This window comes from Dasypus novemcinctus, chromosome 20 (assembly GCF_030445035.2).
Source record: "Dasypus novemcinctus isolate mDasNov1 chromosome 20, mDasNov1.1.hap2, whole genome shotgun sequence".
NCBI lineage: Eukaryota > Metazoa > Chordata > Mammalia > Cingulata > Dasypodidae > Dasypus > Dasypus novemcinctus.
The window spans coordinates 21943880-21958747 of record NC_080692.1 but is presented as its reverse complement, the minus strand read 5'-3'; the positions used below and the strand labels follow the sequence as shown (position 1 = coordinate 21958747).

Below are 14868 nucleotides of genomic sequence, written 5' to 3'. Positions count from 1 at the left end.
AGAGCAGAACTGACTGAGCATATGATGTGGAAGAGACTGGAAAAGACGTCAATGAAATCATACAATTTTCTTTTTCCAGCTTATTCCTTTGCACAGTCAAACACATGAATATAATGAAGTTGCTAGTCTCTTTGGGAAAACAATGGATCGTAACCGAATTAAAAGAATTCAGAGAATTCAAAACCTAGACTTATGGGAGTTCTTTTGCAGGTGAGAAACTTTCTAATCTGAACCATCTCCTCCACCTCTAAAAGACTCTTATAGTGTTAGACACTGTTAAGCACAAATGTTTAATCGTGTTAATTTTGAATGGTGCCACATGAACCTTTTAGACTGGCTATACGTTTCTCTTGCCATATTTCGACCTAGTCTCTCAGCTCTTGTATTCTGCATTCTCAGAGAGCTAGCTGCTCTCTAAGGCAAAGGAGGCAGACTGCAGCAGCATCGTAATGCAGTGATAAGGTCAAAGTCAGCACTCCGAGAAGCATCTCTCCTTCCAAGGTTTAGAGCTGTGCATCATGACTAAAATTGGGCTTACAAGGGCATCTAAGAAGCTGTTTAGCTTTGTTGATGTAATTTTCTTGGTTCAGCCTTTTATGTTGAATTAGAAGTCTCAGGAAACATTGTTGAATGTATGTTTTTAAACTGTTGTACTATCTTGCCTGTGGCCATTTACTTGTTTTGTTTTGATGGATCCTTTAAAACATATCTTAACATTGTCTGCTTAGCTCATCCAAAGTGTATGTTATAGATTTAAAATCTCAGTTCATTACTTGATTTAGGTTGGAAATCGCCCCTTGGATATACTTGAGAATTAGGCTGACTTTTGCTTGCTAATGGTACATAGAATTCTTTCATGCTTCTAGTAAATCAGTTAATTTGACCTGTGTTCTTATGAGTTTTAATCTCACAATAACCTGTGCTAAAATAAGAGGCTTTCAATTTGTGTTCTTTTTAGTCTTGAAACTTTGGACCAAACTTACTTTTTCTGACAATAACTGAGTTTAACTGAATCTAGAGAGTTGTAGTCCCTTCTTGTTTAGATGATTCTCAGGTGTAGGAGGATAAAAAGCCTCTGCCCCCTTTTATTTTATTCTTTCATTGAGTAAAATATGTTTTTCTAAAATGGTCTAGTGAAACTTAATTCATTATTCTTAATCAGGCCTCTGAAGTAGAGTTCGTGTTGAATCAATTAAATCTCAGTGATAAAAATATACCAGTGAACTTTCCAAACATTTTATGCTAAGAATTTCACTGAAAATTATTTTACTCTGGTGATGCCCTTCATGATTTTATGTAATGTGAGCCTGTTGAAATCTGCAATGGTAAATGAACCTGCCACCTACTATGGCAGTTGAAAATACTGAATTTCATTGTAAGGGCAGCCTGTCATTTTGACATCTCCCTGAAGAACTAAAATAACTGAGTCATGTAACCTGTGACTCACCATATATAGGCAGCCAGGCCCACGTGAGTCCATAGGGCATCAATTTGCACATTGCCCAGACTGTGCCCTCCTTTCCAACAAGTGCGTTTTAGTCCCTGCTTTGTGACAGGCACTATTCCTGGCCCTGGGGACATTAAAGTGTACAGGACCATAGCTTTGACAAGTAGTCAGGCCGTTGCCACATGGAAATATGGGGTGAGCACAGGGTATCATGGGAGCTCAAAGTGAGGGCATCTCTCCATTCTCGAAAACAAAAATAGGGTGTGTGTTTTGCCAAATGGAGAGTACCAAGAGCACTTCCTGAAGCAGGGGTCATTTAAGCTGGACAAAGGTATGAGAGCAGATGGGCATTCCAGGCACTGGGAGCAGCGTGGGCCAAAGTTTGGACACAAGGGGAAACATAGAATATTGAGAGAATTTCAAGTAGAACAGAAAATTAGGATGAATTGTGAGAGAGGAGGCTGGAAAGGGAGCCAAGAGGCAGAGCATCTAGGAGTTTGTAGTGAAACCCTGGGGTGGCTGTCTAATTGTCTTCAGTAGCATTAGTTGAATTGGACTGATCCAGAGTTAAGGTCAGAGAGTTAGCAGGGGCCAGATCATGCAGGACCTTAACTAAGGGGTTTGGAATATTCCCTGGGAACAGTGGAAAGCCATTATAGGACTTTAAGCAAGAAAGCAATAGATCTAATTTACGTTTCATTAAAAAATAATCATCAGGCTAAACTGGAGACAAGGTTTAAAGTAGTTGTTCTCAACTGGGATTGAGTTTGTCCCTCAGGGGACATTTGGCAATGACTGGAAACAGTTTCGATGGTCCCATGGTGGGGTGAGGGGATGCTCCTGGCATCTTATAGTTAAAGGCCAAGGATGCTAAACATTCTACAATGCTCAGGACAGCCCCCACCAAAACAAATGATCACTAGCACTGAGGCTGAGAAACCTTGGTTCAAAAGGGTCACAGTTAGAAACAGGGAGACCAGTTTAGGAAATTGTTTCAGTTATTTGACTGAGAGACATTGAGTAACCTGAACCAAAGTGGCATGTGTTGCTTTGGAGTAAAGAGGACAGTTTTGAGATATTAAGGATGTAGAGTGATAGGACCTGATGGCTGATTTAATGTGTGCATTGGGGTGAGTCAGGGAGATGGGAAGGATAACTCCCAAATTGCTGGCTTATTTGCTTTAACTTACTAAGGGACTAGGGGTAGGAATAGGGCTGGCTTGGTCTTTGTCTTTAAGGTGATGAGGAGGGAGTAGTGGTTGGTAGATGGACTGGAGCTAGGAGAGTAGTGTGGACTAGAGATGAAAATTTAGGACCTGTTAGGAAATGTAGGTTAATAGAAGCCATAGGCGTTATTAAGATGCCCAGGGAGTATATGTAGATTAAGAAAAGAAGAGGGCCAGGGACTCACCAGATTTAGGCAGCCAGGCCCACATGAGTCCATCAGGCATCAATTTGCACATTACCCAGGACCAAACTCTGGAAGAGAACACTGAAATCTGAGGGATGGACAGAGGAAGGAAAAAATCTGAGGAGGAGGAGACTGAGAAGTAACAGCCACAGGAAGTAGAGGAAAACCAATGGAATGTTGAGTACCAGAAACCAAAAGAAAAAAGTAGTTTATGCAGGAAGCAGATGCAGCTCAACCAGTTGGTGCACCCGTCTACCACATGGGAAGTCCCTGGTTCGGTCTTGGTGCCTCCTAAAAGAAGATGAGTAGACTCCACCCTCGTCTCAACAGATATCGCCCGACTGCAACGAGCAGATACCACAGGCCAGCAGATGCCACAGCCCTCAGGGGACAGATGTGGCTCAGGCTGTTGGGCACTCGCCTCTCATGTGGGAGGTCCTGGGTTCAGTTCCCAGTGCCTCCTGGAGAAGGTGAGCAAACAATGAGCCAACAGATGAGAGAACCATCTGGGGGAGGAGGAGATAAATAAAGAAAAATAAGGTAAATGAATTAATCTTTGGGGAAAAAAAGTAGTTTATGCAAGTAGATATCATCCACAGGGATGCCAGATAATAATATTAAAAATGTCCTTTGGATTTTGCAGCAAGAAAGTGATTTGTAACTTTGGTGAGGGCAATATTGAAAGGAGCCATATTGCATACAGAGCAAGGGGCAGCAGTTCTTTCAAGAAGCCTAATCCTGAAGAGGCTGAGAGGTGTGAGAAGATAGGGAATTTGGAGCTGGGGAGGGTGTTTTGTTTTGTTCTATTTTTTAAATTTAAAGATGGAGAGGGATGTGAATATGTTTAAATTGTAATAGGAAAGGGCCTATAGAGAGGGACAGTTTAAAAGACAGGAGAAAGAGGAAACTATTTGATGGATTAAGGCTCCCAAAGAGCTGTGATGGGATGAAGTTCAGGGAACACATGTCAGAAGGAGGTAGACAAGGTTAAAAACGGTCCAGCTGTGTTTATAGACAGGTAGAGGTAGGGGTCAGAGATACCTTCAGTTTCCTAGGTTAAAAACAGGCGAGGTCACTTACGGAGCATGAGGTTTTAGTGAGGTATAGATAAGAGGTAAAGATAAAGGAAAAGAGGAGATTTGAAATGGCCACTGTGCAAAATGTGGATAAAGAGAGCTAATTTGGGAAGCACAGGATTTCTGTCAGTGTTGAGCGTCCAGTTGAAGTTGGTATACATGAATTTGTAATGGAAACCATTGATTGTTGTGCGTGTAGTTTCAGCAGTCCACTTGTAGGAGCAGAGACAGAAGTGGCTGGATTGATCAGGGTTGGAAAGGATAAGGCAGCAATGGCATAAGAGCAGTGAAGACTGCTTCCTGATTAAAAATGGGGATTGAGATTTCTAATCCTGGATGCAGGTTGGAATCACCTATGGGGCTCTCTAACAAATAGATCCAGGTCCACTGAATCAGAACCTCTGGGTTCTGACATTTTTATCCTTAAAAAGTTCTATAGGTGGCTGTGACGTTCAGCCAGGAGGGAGAACCAGGGGTCCAAAGCTAGGTGGACTTCTTGCAGTCCAGAGCATGAAGGTATTCCTGCCCCAGGTAGAGCACGTGGGAACGCACGGCAGTGCTTTTGGCACTCCAGGCCTGCACTGGGTGGACTATTTTGAGACAGCTTCACGAAGTGGGTACCACGCTGTTTTCAGTCAGGTCAGGAATGAATTCGTGGGTAGGGAAGGTGGGCAGGGTTGTGATGAACTTGGTGTAGTTTGAATGCTCTGACTTTCCCTCGAGAGCATTCATTCTTGGACTTCACCAAAGCCCAAGAGGTCCTGCAATTCACATTAGCATTCCTGAAACACCAGGGTCATAGCTCTGCGGCTCCGCGTGCTAGTGGTGTTTTAGTGGTGGACACGAGAATAAACCATGCTGCGGGTCTGCGAAGCTTTGCTCACTCCCCACCACCCAGCCTTCAGCTGGTACATATGCTGCATCAGGCAGGTAGCGAGCCGTCGGCAGTGCCTGAGAATGCACGCCACGCTCCAGACTCAAACTAACTGGAAGTTTACTTACAATATGTAAGAGAGAGTCAAGTGAATTTTCAAACCAAGATTTATTCTGCTCTGTGCCTGAAAAGTAGAGAAGAATGAATATTCTGAATATTTAAAGTGAATTTTAGTAGTGGTAGATGGGTGAGCCCCTCAGACAGTATAATTTAAATTCCCACAAAGTGGTGAAGAATGTTTCTTGTGCTAGGGTCAAGATGAAGAAATGAGAAAGATTTAGGGTCATGATGAAGAAAAGAGAAAAATTAAAGGCCCGTTCAAAATCTTATACAAAGAGCAACTTGAAGGGCATGCATTCTTTCAACTTCGATGAAAGCATAGAAGGCTTGCTCATCTTCTGAAACTGGAAGGGATAGCTTACTTATTACTTATTGCGAATGAATCAGAAGTCAGTAAGACCTTGGAAGGTTGAAACAGTGGGTCAAAACAAATATGGTTATCTTTTTTTTAAAAAAAAAGCTTTTTTATTTCCTAGTCTTAAAAGCAACAAATGTGCATTGTAAGAAAAAAAAGTCATACGTAAAGTTCTAAAAAAGAAAGTTGGCATAATTTGTTTTTAGTGAAAACACACTGTTTTTTCCCCAAAATAAATATCTGTTTAATCTACATTCTTTTTTTCTTTTAAGATTTATTTTATTTTATTTATTTCTCTCCCCTTCCCCCCCTCCCCAGTTGTCTGTTCTGTGTCCATTTTGCTGCATGTTGTTCTTTTTGTCCGCTTCTGTTGTTGTCAGTGGCACAGGAATTTGTGTCTCTTTTTGTTGCGTCATCTTATGCGTCATCTTACTGTGTCAACTCTCCATGTGTGCCGTGCCATTCCTGGGCAGGCTGCACTTTCTTTTGCGCTGGGTGGCTCTCCTTACGGGGTGCACTCCTTGCACGTGGGCTCCCCTACACGGGGGACACCCCTGCGTGGCAGGGCACTCCTTGCGCGCATCAGCACTGCACATGGGCCAGCTCCACACCAGTCAAGGAGGCCTGGGGTTTGAACTGTGGACCTCCCATGTGGTAGGCGGACGCCCTAACCACTGAGCCAAGTCCGCTTCCCTACATTCTTTTAATGTCATGCTTAATGGTCTGAAAAGACTATTACTGATGGATCAAAGCTTACACATTTTAAGTTTACATATATATTGCCAAATGACCCTCAAGAAAGACTGCATACATTTCCATTTCTGTCATCATTTAAATGCAAGCATCCATTCCCCCACCCATTTGCTAAACTGGATGTTGTCTTTATAAATTTTGTCAAACTGAGATATGGATATTTTACATTATTATTTAATTTGTACTTTCAGAAGTACCATATGAAGGTAGAGCTTAACTGAAGTATTGCATTAGGTTTATAAATCAGTTGTCCAAGTACAGCAAGCTAAGAGGGGCCTGGTTTGACTGCAGTGAAGTGAAAAAGACAAGGGTGTTTGAACTGACTACAAACTTATGGAATGAGTGTGGTAAAGTCAGTGCTGCCTGCTCGTGTCTGTTTCTTACCTACATTTGCAAATGAGAGGTATACAGCAGATTCTTGTTAAGTAAAGTCTGTCAGAGATGGAGAAAGGCCTGGAAGCTATGCCATGTGAGGAAGAGTTGAGGGAATGATGTATATTTAATCTGAACAAGAAAGCCTATGCAGGTGTTCATAGTTATTTTTGAATATCTACAGGATTGTTATGTATAAGAGTGATTTGAATTGTTCTATGTTCAAAAGAGAAAAACTGTGACCAATCAGGAGAAGTAACAGGAAGGCAGAGTTGGGTTCAGTGTTGGGATTGCTATGCTTCCTGGCACTAGTAGATCATGCTGGTCACAAATCGATTGTGCTGTCCTACAAAGCAGTAAGTGCCTGCCACTGGAAAGGATGGAAGCAGCTGTTACAACCAGCAGTCAGAGGTGTTATGGGGGGAGGGGATTCTTCTCAATTTTTAAAACACCGTTTTTAATGAAATATGGTAAAAATAAAAATGCAATAAATAGTTTACAGACACCCATGTACCTATCAATCATATTTAGCATTCTAATGCTTGTCACATTTTCTTCATCTTTGTATATCTTATTTTTTAAAGATATAAAGCATTGCAGATGCAGGCAGAAAGAGTTTATCCCACCCCCATCCTGCTCTCCTCCTTTCCTCCTGAGGTTGATGCGATGCCTTTTTGTCCATGTTTTTATATTTTTTACTGCTTGTGTATGTATACCTATACAATACACGGTATTATTCTGAGTTATTTATCCTTTGGGCAAATTTTTATTTTACATTCAACGTTATTTGTTAATATTTATCTATGTCAATACTTATAGATCTTGTCAATTATTTTAAATTTTTGTATATAAATTTATAATTATTTATCCATTCCTATATGAAAGAATTTTAGACTGTGTTCAGTTTTGTTTTTGTTTTTGCTTGCTGTCACAATTGAATACATTGAATATCCTTGTATGTGTTAGAAGAGTTTGTCCATTTGGAAGCAGATTGAACTGGATGGCCTATTATCCTTTCTAACACTAAGATTCAAAATTCAGATCAATTAAATCAATATTTTATAGTTTCTGAGGATAAAAAGGGTAAGACATGGTTCCTGCTCAAGGAGCCCACTGTCTAAAGACTCTGTGAACTTTGCATTATTTCACTGTTTTCTTAAATCTCAGTTTTAGACATCTGTAAGGCTTAACTGTTTGGGAATTAAATACCTTTCCTATGATGGGGTGTAGTCTGGGATAACTATAGTTTTTGGATATAATTTTCAACCTTAAATCTCAATGTTAACTAATACTTTTTATCAGATTATTTGTGTCCAAGAGCACATGAAAGATTTCTTTCCAGATCTGCTTTGTTCATTTATGATTTATATTAAGAGAAATGTTTTCTGTTTCACCCTTTCCGTAGAACTTTGCTCTTTAATAAATGCCACTTATGGTATATTTCTGTGTGTGCTTTTGTGTGTATGTGTATTGTGTTTCTAGGAAAAAGGCTCAACTCAAGAAAAAAAGAGGTGTGCCTCAGATTAATGAACAAATGCTCTTTCATGGTACCAGCAGTGAATTTGTGGAAGCAATTTGCATTCATAACTTTGATTGGAGAATAAATGGTATACATGGCGCTCTCTTTGGAAAAGGTAATTAGCAGAACTCCAGGTCCAATTTGAGCCTGAGGAGAGAATCTCCTCCTTTAGAGATAATTGATGGTTTTGTAATTCAGGGGTTTGTTAGTCATTAAGTAAAGGGTTACTGTCCAAGATCCCTGGCATACCCTCTGAGTTTCTGAGTCATAGAAGTCACTTCTTGCATGTTCAAGATGGAATTAAGACCTTTACACCTCTACCAAATTAATTTGCTCCCCAAATCCCAGTCATCCAGATGGGACAGCATGTCCATATTAGCTGATATTAACTGATTTTTGCATTATATTCAATTTAGTTTCCTTTCCACATATAAGAGTATATACCAAACCAAGTTATAGCGAAGGGAGAGAGACATAAAACAAATTTAATTATATTGTTCACAGGTATAGATGCTAGTATTTTTTGTTTGTTTGTTTTTGTTTTAGAACATGATAGGTAAGAATGTTAATGAGCAATAAGGAGTAATGGGGGTAATCCTCACCTCATTTCTAATGGTTGTGAAAGTCCAAGTTCTCCAATTTATGCCCAGTACTCAAGCAAATTAAGGAGAGAGGTGAGGGGAAAAGGTAAGGGATGGACATTTGTTATTTTGGTCCTTATTTGTACCTTACCACCAACAAGAGAACTGGCTACCACTTAGGAGCAGGATGTGCTGCATTTTTTATAAGTTAGTTAATTTTTAAAATAACTGCGGATAAGGCCATCCCACTTATTTAACTGTAAGTGTCTGAGAAGTGTCAAATAAATCCCATTAATGTTGGTGCAAGTATGAGACTTAACAATTGGTTTCCAAAATTGTTTATAGTAAATATTCCCTTCATGATATCAATCTCTCCGGTTTACTCTTCAGGAAGAGTTGTCTGCTTTATTGAGTTTTCACATTTAGGCAATGAATCAATGAAATTGTTCCTTTGGAATGCTCAGATACAAATATCATTGTATTCCCTCAGAAATGTTTTCCTGGATGCGGGGTTCTGTTATTTCCAGAAATAGTATTGAATTGTTACCTGTATCCTAGAAATCACTTTGGTTTCTTGGGGTTTGAAATCATCTCTGTAGATGGGTAGTTTTTAAACTGTACTGCCCAGAGCCTGCATAGAGGAAGAGGTAGGAAGACATAGAAAGGGAAGGAGGTCGAAGCAGTTAAAATTCACACCCCGCCACACTTTTAACCACATATTAATCTGTTTCACATATTGGGTTTCTTTGTAAGAGTTATTTTGAGAGCAGAAGTCTGGCAGCTGCATTTGGGGCAGGGGAGGTGGGCACTGCTCTATCCCAGCGACTCTATCCCCATGGCAGTCTGCACCACAGCTGTCCATATGGATGGGTTTCTTTTCTTAAAGATCTACAGGGTAGAACAGTCCACATCTATTTTTGTTATACAATTTCATGTGCCTATTCCCCAGACAATTAGAGTGTTTTTGCTTGTGTCTACTATATTCTTAGGAATAATCTTGGCTTCTTTTTTTTTTTTTTTTGGTCCTTTTTGTTTAAGGAACCTATTTTGCTAGAGATGCTGCTTACTCCAGTCACTTCTGCAAAGATGACATAAAGCATGGAAACACATTCCAAATTCATGGTGTCAGCTTGCAACAGCGGCATCTATTTAGAACATATAAATCTATGTTTCTTGCTCGAGTACTAATTGGAGATTACATAAATGGAGACTCCAAGTACATGCGGCCTCCTTCCAAAGACGGGAGCTATGTGAATTTATATGACAGCTGTGTGGATGACACCTGGAACCCAAAGATCTTTGTGGTTTTTGATGCCAATCAAATCTATCCAGAGTACTTAATAGACTTTCATTGATTTCATACTACCACATCTCAGTGGTCAAGGAAGTTTTATTCTTTTTTGCAGGAAGATTTGCTCTCTTGTCATCCAGCCATTAAATATTAATTATCTGATACTTTTGAAACAGATATGAACAAAGTGGCCTCCATATAAAAAGACATACTGACTCTAAGGTTGTTTTTGTTGTTGTTTTGCTTTTGTTTATTATTCATGGTCCTGTTTGTTAAAAATTGACCCCATTGCCCTTCTAACTCATGGGAGTGAAAGATTCCATTCAAAATGGAATCCGCTGAGTCTTAAGTAACATGGGCATTCGGAGTCTTTACATTTTATGTGTGTTAACAGGATAACTGTTTTCAGTCCAAATAGACTTATTCATATATATGTTCAAAAGAGAAAAATAGAGAACATAAATGTTTGTCGCTTTAGAGAAATTGATCCTTTGCTAATTGAAGTCTGGTATTATTGCCCCAGTAATCCACCTGCTGCTTAGTTTGTCTTTTGAAGAGGGATTTAAAACTCTGAAACAGTCTCAGTAGCTTGAGAGAAATCAGAAACAAGAAAATCATTTGCACTTCTTCCAAACAAGTCAAAAGAAGATCATCAAGCTAGAGTGCCCTGATTCCTGCTGCTGTAGACCAGCAGGCTGCTGCCCCAGGCTTGATTGCATCATCTTCTGTCTCCAACTTCTGAACTGACAATTTTGTTCTCTGCAACAAAATTTGCTGCTCAAGGTGTTTATTGCACCTTCACACTTTTATTTATTATTCAGAACGTCATTTGCCCTTCGTTTTGGGGTTCCTTCAATAATTACTCTTGAAATGTTTTTATCCCCTGCCCCCAGCTTTTTAACAGCAAGTTCTAAAATTCACATTTCTAACTTATATCTCCCCATTTTGAATCATTGAGACAAATCTTATTTATCCTTTTGAGTAGTAATTGACAGTCTACTAACTCTCTTGAAAAATTACATATAATTCATAATCACGTTTAACGGAAACTTATTTACTTGTTGTGTCATTCTTTTGTAAGGAGGAGTAAGTGGTGTTGGAACAGCTCTCCTGTACCTAAAGGTTTGCTAGCAGAGGCTGGACAACAACTTGGCAGGAATGTTGAAAGGGAATTCAAGTACCAGATGGGATTGGCCATTTGATTGTTCAGAGTCTTTCATGACTATTCCATGATTCTTCTGAACAAGAGAGTGCTTCTACCAGCTTCTCCCAGGAAACCTTTTTAACTCACTTTAACACTGAATCTCCTCTCCATAATCCTCACCCAGTTTTGGCTAAGAGTTAGTGAACATAATTTCATTTCTTGGGAAAAATCGAGAAAGTCCCCAGTGCCCATTCCTATACTACTTGTTCAGTCCAGTAGTTTGAATTGGGAAGGCATCTAGAGATAAACAAAGCAAAGAATATAGAGCAGGTTGACAGATGGCAATTCTTCAACTGCTTTATTTCTCCTGATTTTTATTATAGCCCAGAATACATGTAATTGTGCAGTGGAAATAAGTTATATCCAGGAAATATCATTTACAATACTTTGAATCAAGGTGGCAACAGAGATTTCCTGAATCAGATATGCAGACGAACAGCCTATTTTGATGAAGTATTGTGGTGAAATACTTAGAAGGAAGACGTTTTGCACCTGCCACCTGCTTCCCATGTACAGGGTCCTGGGTTCAATCCCCAGTACCTCCTTTAAAAAAAAAAAAAGAGATAAAACATGGAGATGATCAAGGAAATAATTGGAGGAAAAGTCCCTAGGCTGAGAGAGGCAGCAGCTTTGTCCTAGACTTTGTCACAAAAACCATTTTGAAGATCAGATTTTGAAGATCTTTTTGTTCTATTTATTTGTTATTTTGCATCTTTAAAAAAGGTAAAGTAATGCCCCCCTTCAACATGGGTGACTTTTTTTTTTTTCTAATTTAGCATGAATGCCTCTCCCATCACTTGAAAGAAATAACTACTGTGGCATTTAGGGGTCATTTTTTCTTGCTAACACATGCAGACCTTATCTCAAGGTGGCTAAGAGCCCAGAGGGGAGTATTTGCAGGGCACTCTGTGTGAACTTTGAAATTAACTAGTTGACTTATATGTAAAACACTATAAAGCGTGCCGTGTCACCACAGTAAGAAAGTACCGTGCTGTTCTTATCTGAGAGTATATTGCCAACTCCTGTTTTATAAGAGCTGATTTTGATACATTTTAAAAATATGATAGTATATGATTAGGTGATGTTAAAATTCTATTTCTTGACTTTGGTCAGTAGACTGAGTTGAGAATCATATAATCAGGATATAATAAGACTGGACAAACCATTTGCCATCTATTCCTTTTGTCATCTCCTAGTGTGGGTGAGGAGAACAAAAAGAAACCATTCCAGATCAATGCATAAATCATTTCTAAATTTCTACATTGAAGTCAATTCTAGCGGATGGGTGACTTTTCTTTTTCACTTTGGTGATCTCAGCCTCAGGATTAAAGAATTTATTAAATTACATTTGTTTTAAAAGTTCCTTAAATCTCTCATTGATGAAAAGGATGGTTTTGTATTAGCATGAGATTCCATTTCTAGACTGTTGACAGTGATGATAAGAAAACCTTTGGAGCCCTTTTTGGTATTTGAATATATTGTTTTTATATGTGGTCATTAAAGCTTTCCGTAGCAGGTCTTTTGTCTGTGTATATTATGTATTTGTTTCTGTGATTTTGGTACCTCATCTCTGTCTTGCATTATGTAAACCTAAGTTTTCAGCTCAAACTTCATACTCCGAAGGAGTTTATTGCCTATGACTCTTACATAACCCCTTGCAGATGGGGGAAGCCTCTTGTTCTTCGCTTGAATCATCACGAACAACAGCTAATTAAATAACCTGTGGAGAACCGTTTGCTCTGTACTTTTGAAAATGCCGAAGGAAACCAAGACCTGCCACCTTCAATGTCCCCTACTGCCAGCGTGCTCCCCTTGCTTGAGGAGCAGTTCTGGGGTGTGTCTATACTCACCGAAGACCATCTGACCTCCAGGCACTGCCGGTATGTCTGCAGAAACTCCTTTTGAAGCCAGTTAAACATTGCATTTCTCTTTAAGCTTCTATTGGCAAAGAGGTATGAAGGGATATCCTAATTTTAGAGCAGAGAAAAATGAGAGACAGAATGATCAAGGCTTACTGTGGGAACAAATCATTTTCCATTCACCAAAATCATGTCCAAGTCTGTCTAAATTTTGAACTAATTATTAAGGCTCAGTGTGAAAATAATTAATTTGAGCTTTGATAACGAAGTGTGACGTCTTTACAGATTTTGTTCCGAGGCCATTCAGGTAACTGAGACTACCTCCCAGTTAGCTAGGCATGACACTAGAAATAGCCTTACATTGGTCAGAGTGTTTTAGATCCCAGATTGCCTCTCTCCCTGGGAAAGGATGTCTTGTTTATTTTTAAATATGACATTTTCTTTTGCTTAAAACAAAGAGTCCATTTCTAGATGTAATTACCCATTCTATATTTGTAAAAGAGAAAGATGAAATATAATGAAAAAAAATGGCAGGAAATAAAAAACAAAAGCCTTGCCAAAAATTATTTTTGATTAGAAATTTTAACAAGATGATTTAAATCACTTGACTGATTTTACTTATTTTTACCCCTTTGTACAATATGTGTGCAGGAAGAGCTTGGTAAAACAAGCCGCCCTGCCTCACTTCCCTACTGAATGATTTTATGATGTTGCTTGGGGCATCACAGATGGAAGAAATGAACATTTCAAAGAATATGAATTACACAGTTATTTGGGGGCTGCCTGGTTAATGTGAATAATCTATACAGGGAGAAGTGAGCCCAAATACCTAGGAAAGAAGTCAGAGGCCATTCATTATTTTAACTTTTTTGCAAAGGTAGTTTGCTTTTCATGTCTTCAGACACTCTAGGTGGAAGGTGGTTTTGGAGCTCATGTATTTTGCCCCATTTCCATACCCATCATCCTATACTAGATTGTACTGGAGCCATCCCAGGTAAAAAGAGGTTTTGAATACTCTTAATACCCAGACAGTAAATTCCTTGCTCCTGCTGCAAGATTATGTAATCCATTTTTCTCTCTAATTGGTTGGCTTTCATTCTTCAGCCATGCAGACTAAGAATTTAGTTTTCAGTTGAACTTGCTTACTATGTGGCTATGTATCTAAGAATTTAGCACTGATCTTATTCATTTTTAAAATGATTTCTTGTGTGATTGGAACATAGGGTTGTGCCAAAGACATCTGTGTTTTCTGCAACCTTTTAGCTTTGCTGTACTATTTACCAAGAGATTATCCAGTAAACTGGGTCTGACTCTGGCTTATGCTAACTTCACTGTGGTGAGCCATTTTAGGAGAGGCACAATCCAGAATTTAATTAAAATCATTTTTACAATATTAATTATACACCCAGACTGTCCTTGTATTTTTCTATTCCTTATTAAAAATGCCTTTTCCTGAAGGGCTCGTTATGCTTTAATGTCTCCTCGATAACATGTGGCGGAAGCGGCAGGCATTATAAGCCACGTTTGGTGAACACTCCTAGGGAATGAATGTTCAAGCCCATTTCCTCCTTTCTTCCTTTAAGAACAAGTGCAAGCACCAACTTGGGAGGCAGCTGATTTGAGTTTTATTTCTAGCTATGCTATGTGACTCAGTATGACCTTGGACAACTCCCCAGAGCTGGAAGGTCTGCTTCTCAGAAGGTGGGGTTTCTGAGGGACGATCAGATTCTTGTGAAAAGAAAAGGAGAGGGGAGGGGAGGGGAGGGGAGAGCTAGAGCACAGCTAGGTTTCTCTAGGCAACACCTGACCTGACTGAGGGAGTTTTTTTTTTAGCTTGGATAGCAGGGATCATGATGCATTAAGGAGAAAGGAGCAAGGGTTTTGAGTTGGAAGGGAAAGAAATTGACCTGGTTCTCCCTGAAACTCTGCCCCCATTTCTCCCCCTTCCCTTTCCAGTTCACAACTCGGAGCTCCCTCAGTGTGCTAGGCAGCAAAAAAGTCAAACT

General features: G+C 39.5%; 2 protein-coding genes and 1 long non-coding RNA gene across 17 annotated transcripts in view; 2 read left to right on the top strand and 1 right to left on the bottom strand.

Moving 5' to 3' along the window:
* PARP11 (poly(ADP-ribose) polymerase family member 11) overlaps positions 1–14319 on the top strand; it is a 75231-nt gene extending 60912 nt beyond the window's left edge. For 10 of the 13 annotated variants that reach the window (XM_058282603.2, XM_058282605.1, XM_058282600.1 and 7 more), the window contains 3 exons: positions 80–210; positions 7891–8042; positions 9547–14319. In XM_058282603.2, the coding sequence (XP_058138586.1) occupies positions 80–210; positions 7891–8042; positions 9547–9863 (600 nt within the window). In that variant the 3' untranslated portion in view covers positions 9864–14319. Of the gene's footprint in view, positions 1–79; positions 211–7890; positions 8043–8473; positions 8615–9546 lie in introns of all 13 variants that reach the window. The other 3 variants (XR_009182058.2, XM_058282607.1, XM_058282608.1) reach the window with 3 other exon arrangements.
* LOC139437084 (uncharacterized) overlaps positions 1–14868 on the bottom strand; it is a 91005-nt gene that overhangs the window by 9767 nt on the left and 66370 nt on the right. For 2 of the 3 annotated variants that reach the window (XR_011646645.1, XR_011646644.1), the window contains 2 exons: positions 12854–12970; positions 11283–11546 (listed from right to left, as the gene is read on the bottom strand). This is a non-coding gene — a long non-coding RNA (uncharacterized lncRNA). Of the gene's footprint in view, positions 1–11282; positions 11547–12853; positions 12971–14868 lie in introns of those variants that run through there. The other variant, XR_011646646.1, reaches the window with a different exon arrangement.
* Positions 12665–14868, top strand: part of CRACR2A (calcium release activated channel regulator 2A) — a 198735-nt gene continuing 196531 nt past the window's right edge. The window contains exon 1 of the mRNA XM_058282598.2: positions 12665–12883. The gene's annotated coding sequence lies outside the window, so the exon portion shown is untranslated. The remainder of the gene's footprint in view (positions 12884–14868) is intronic.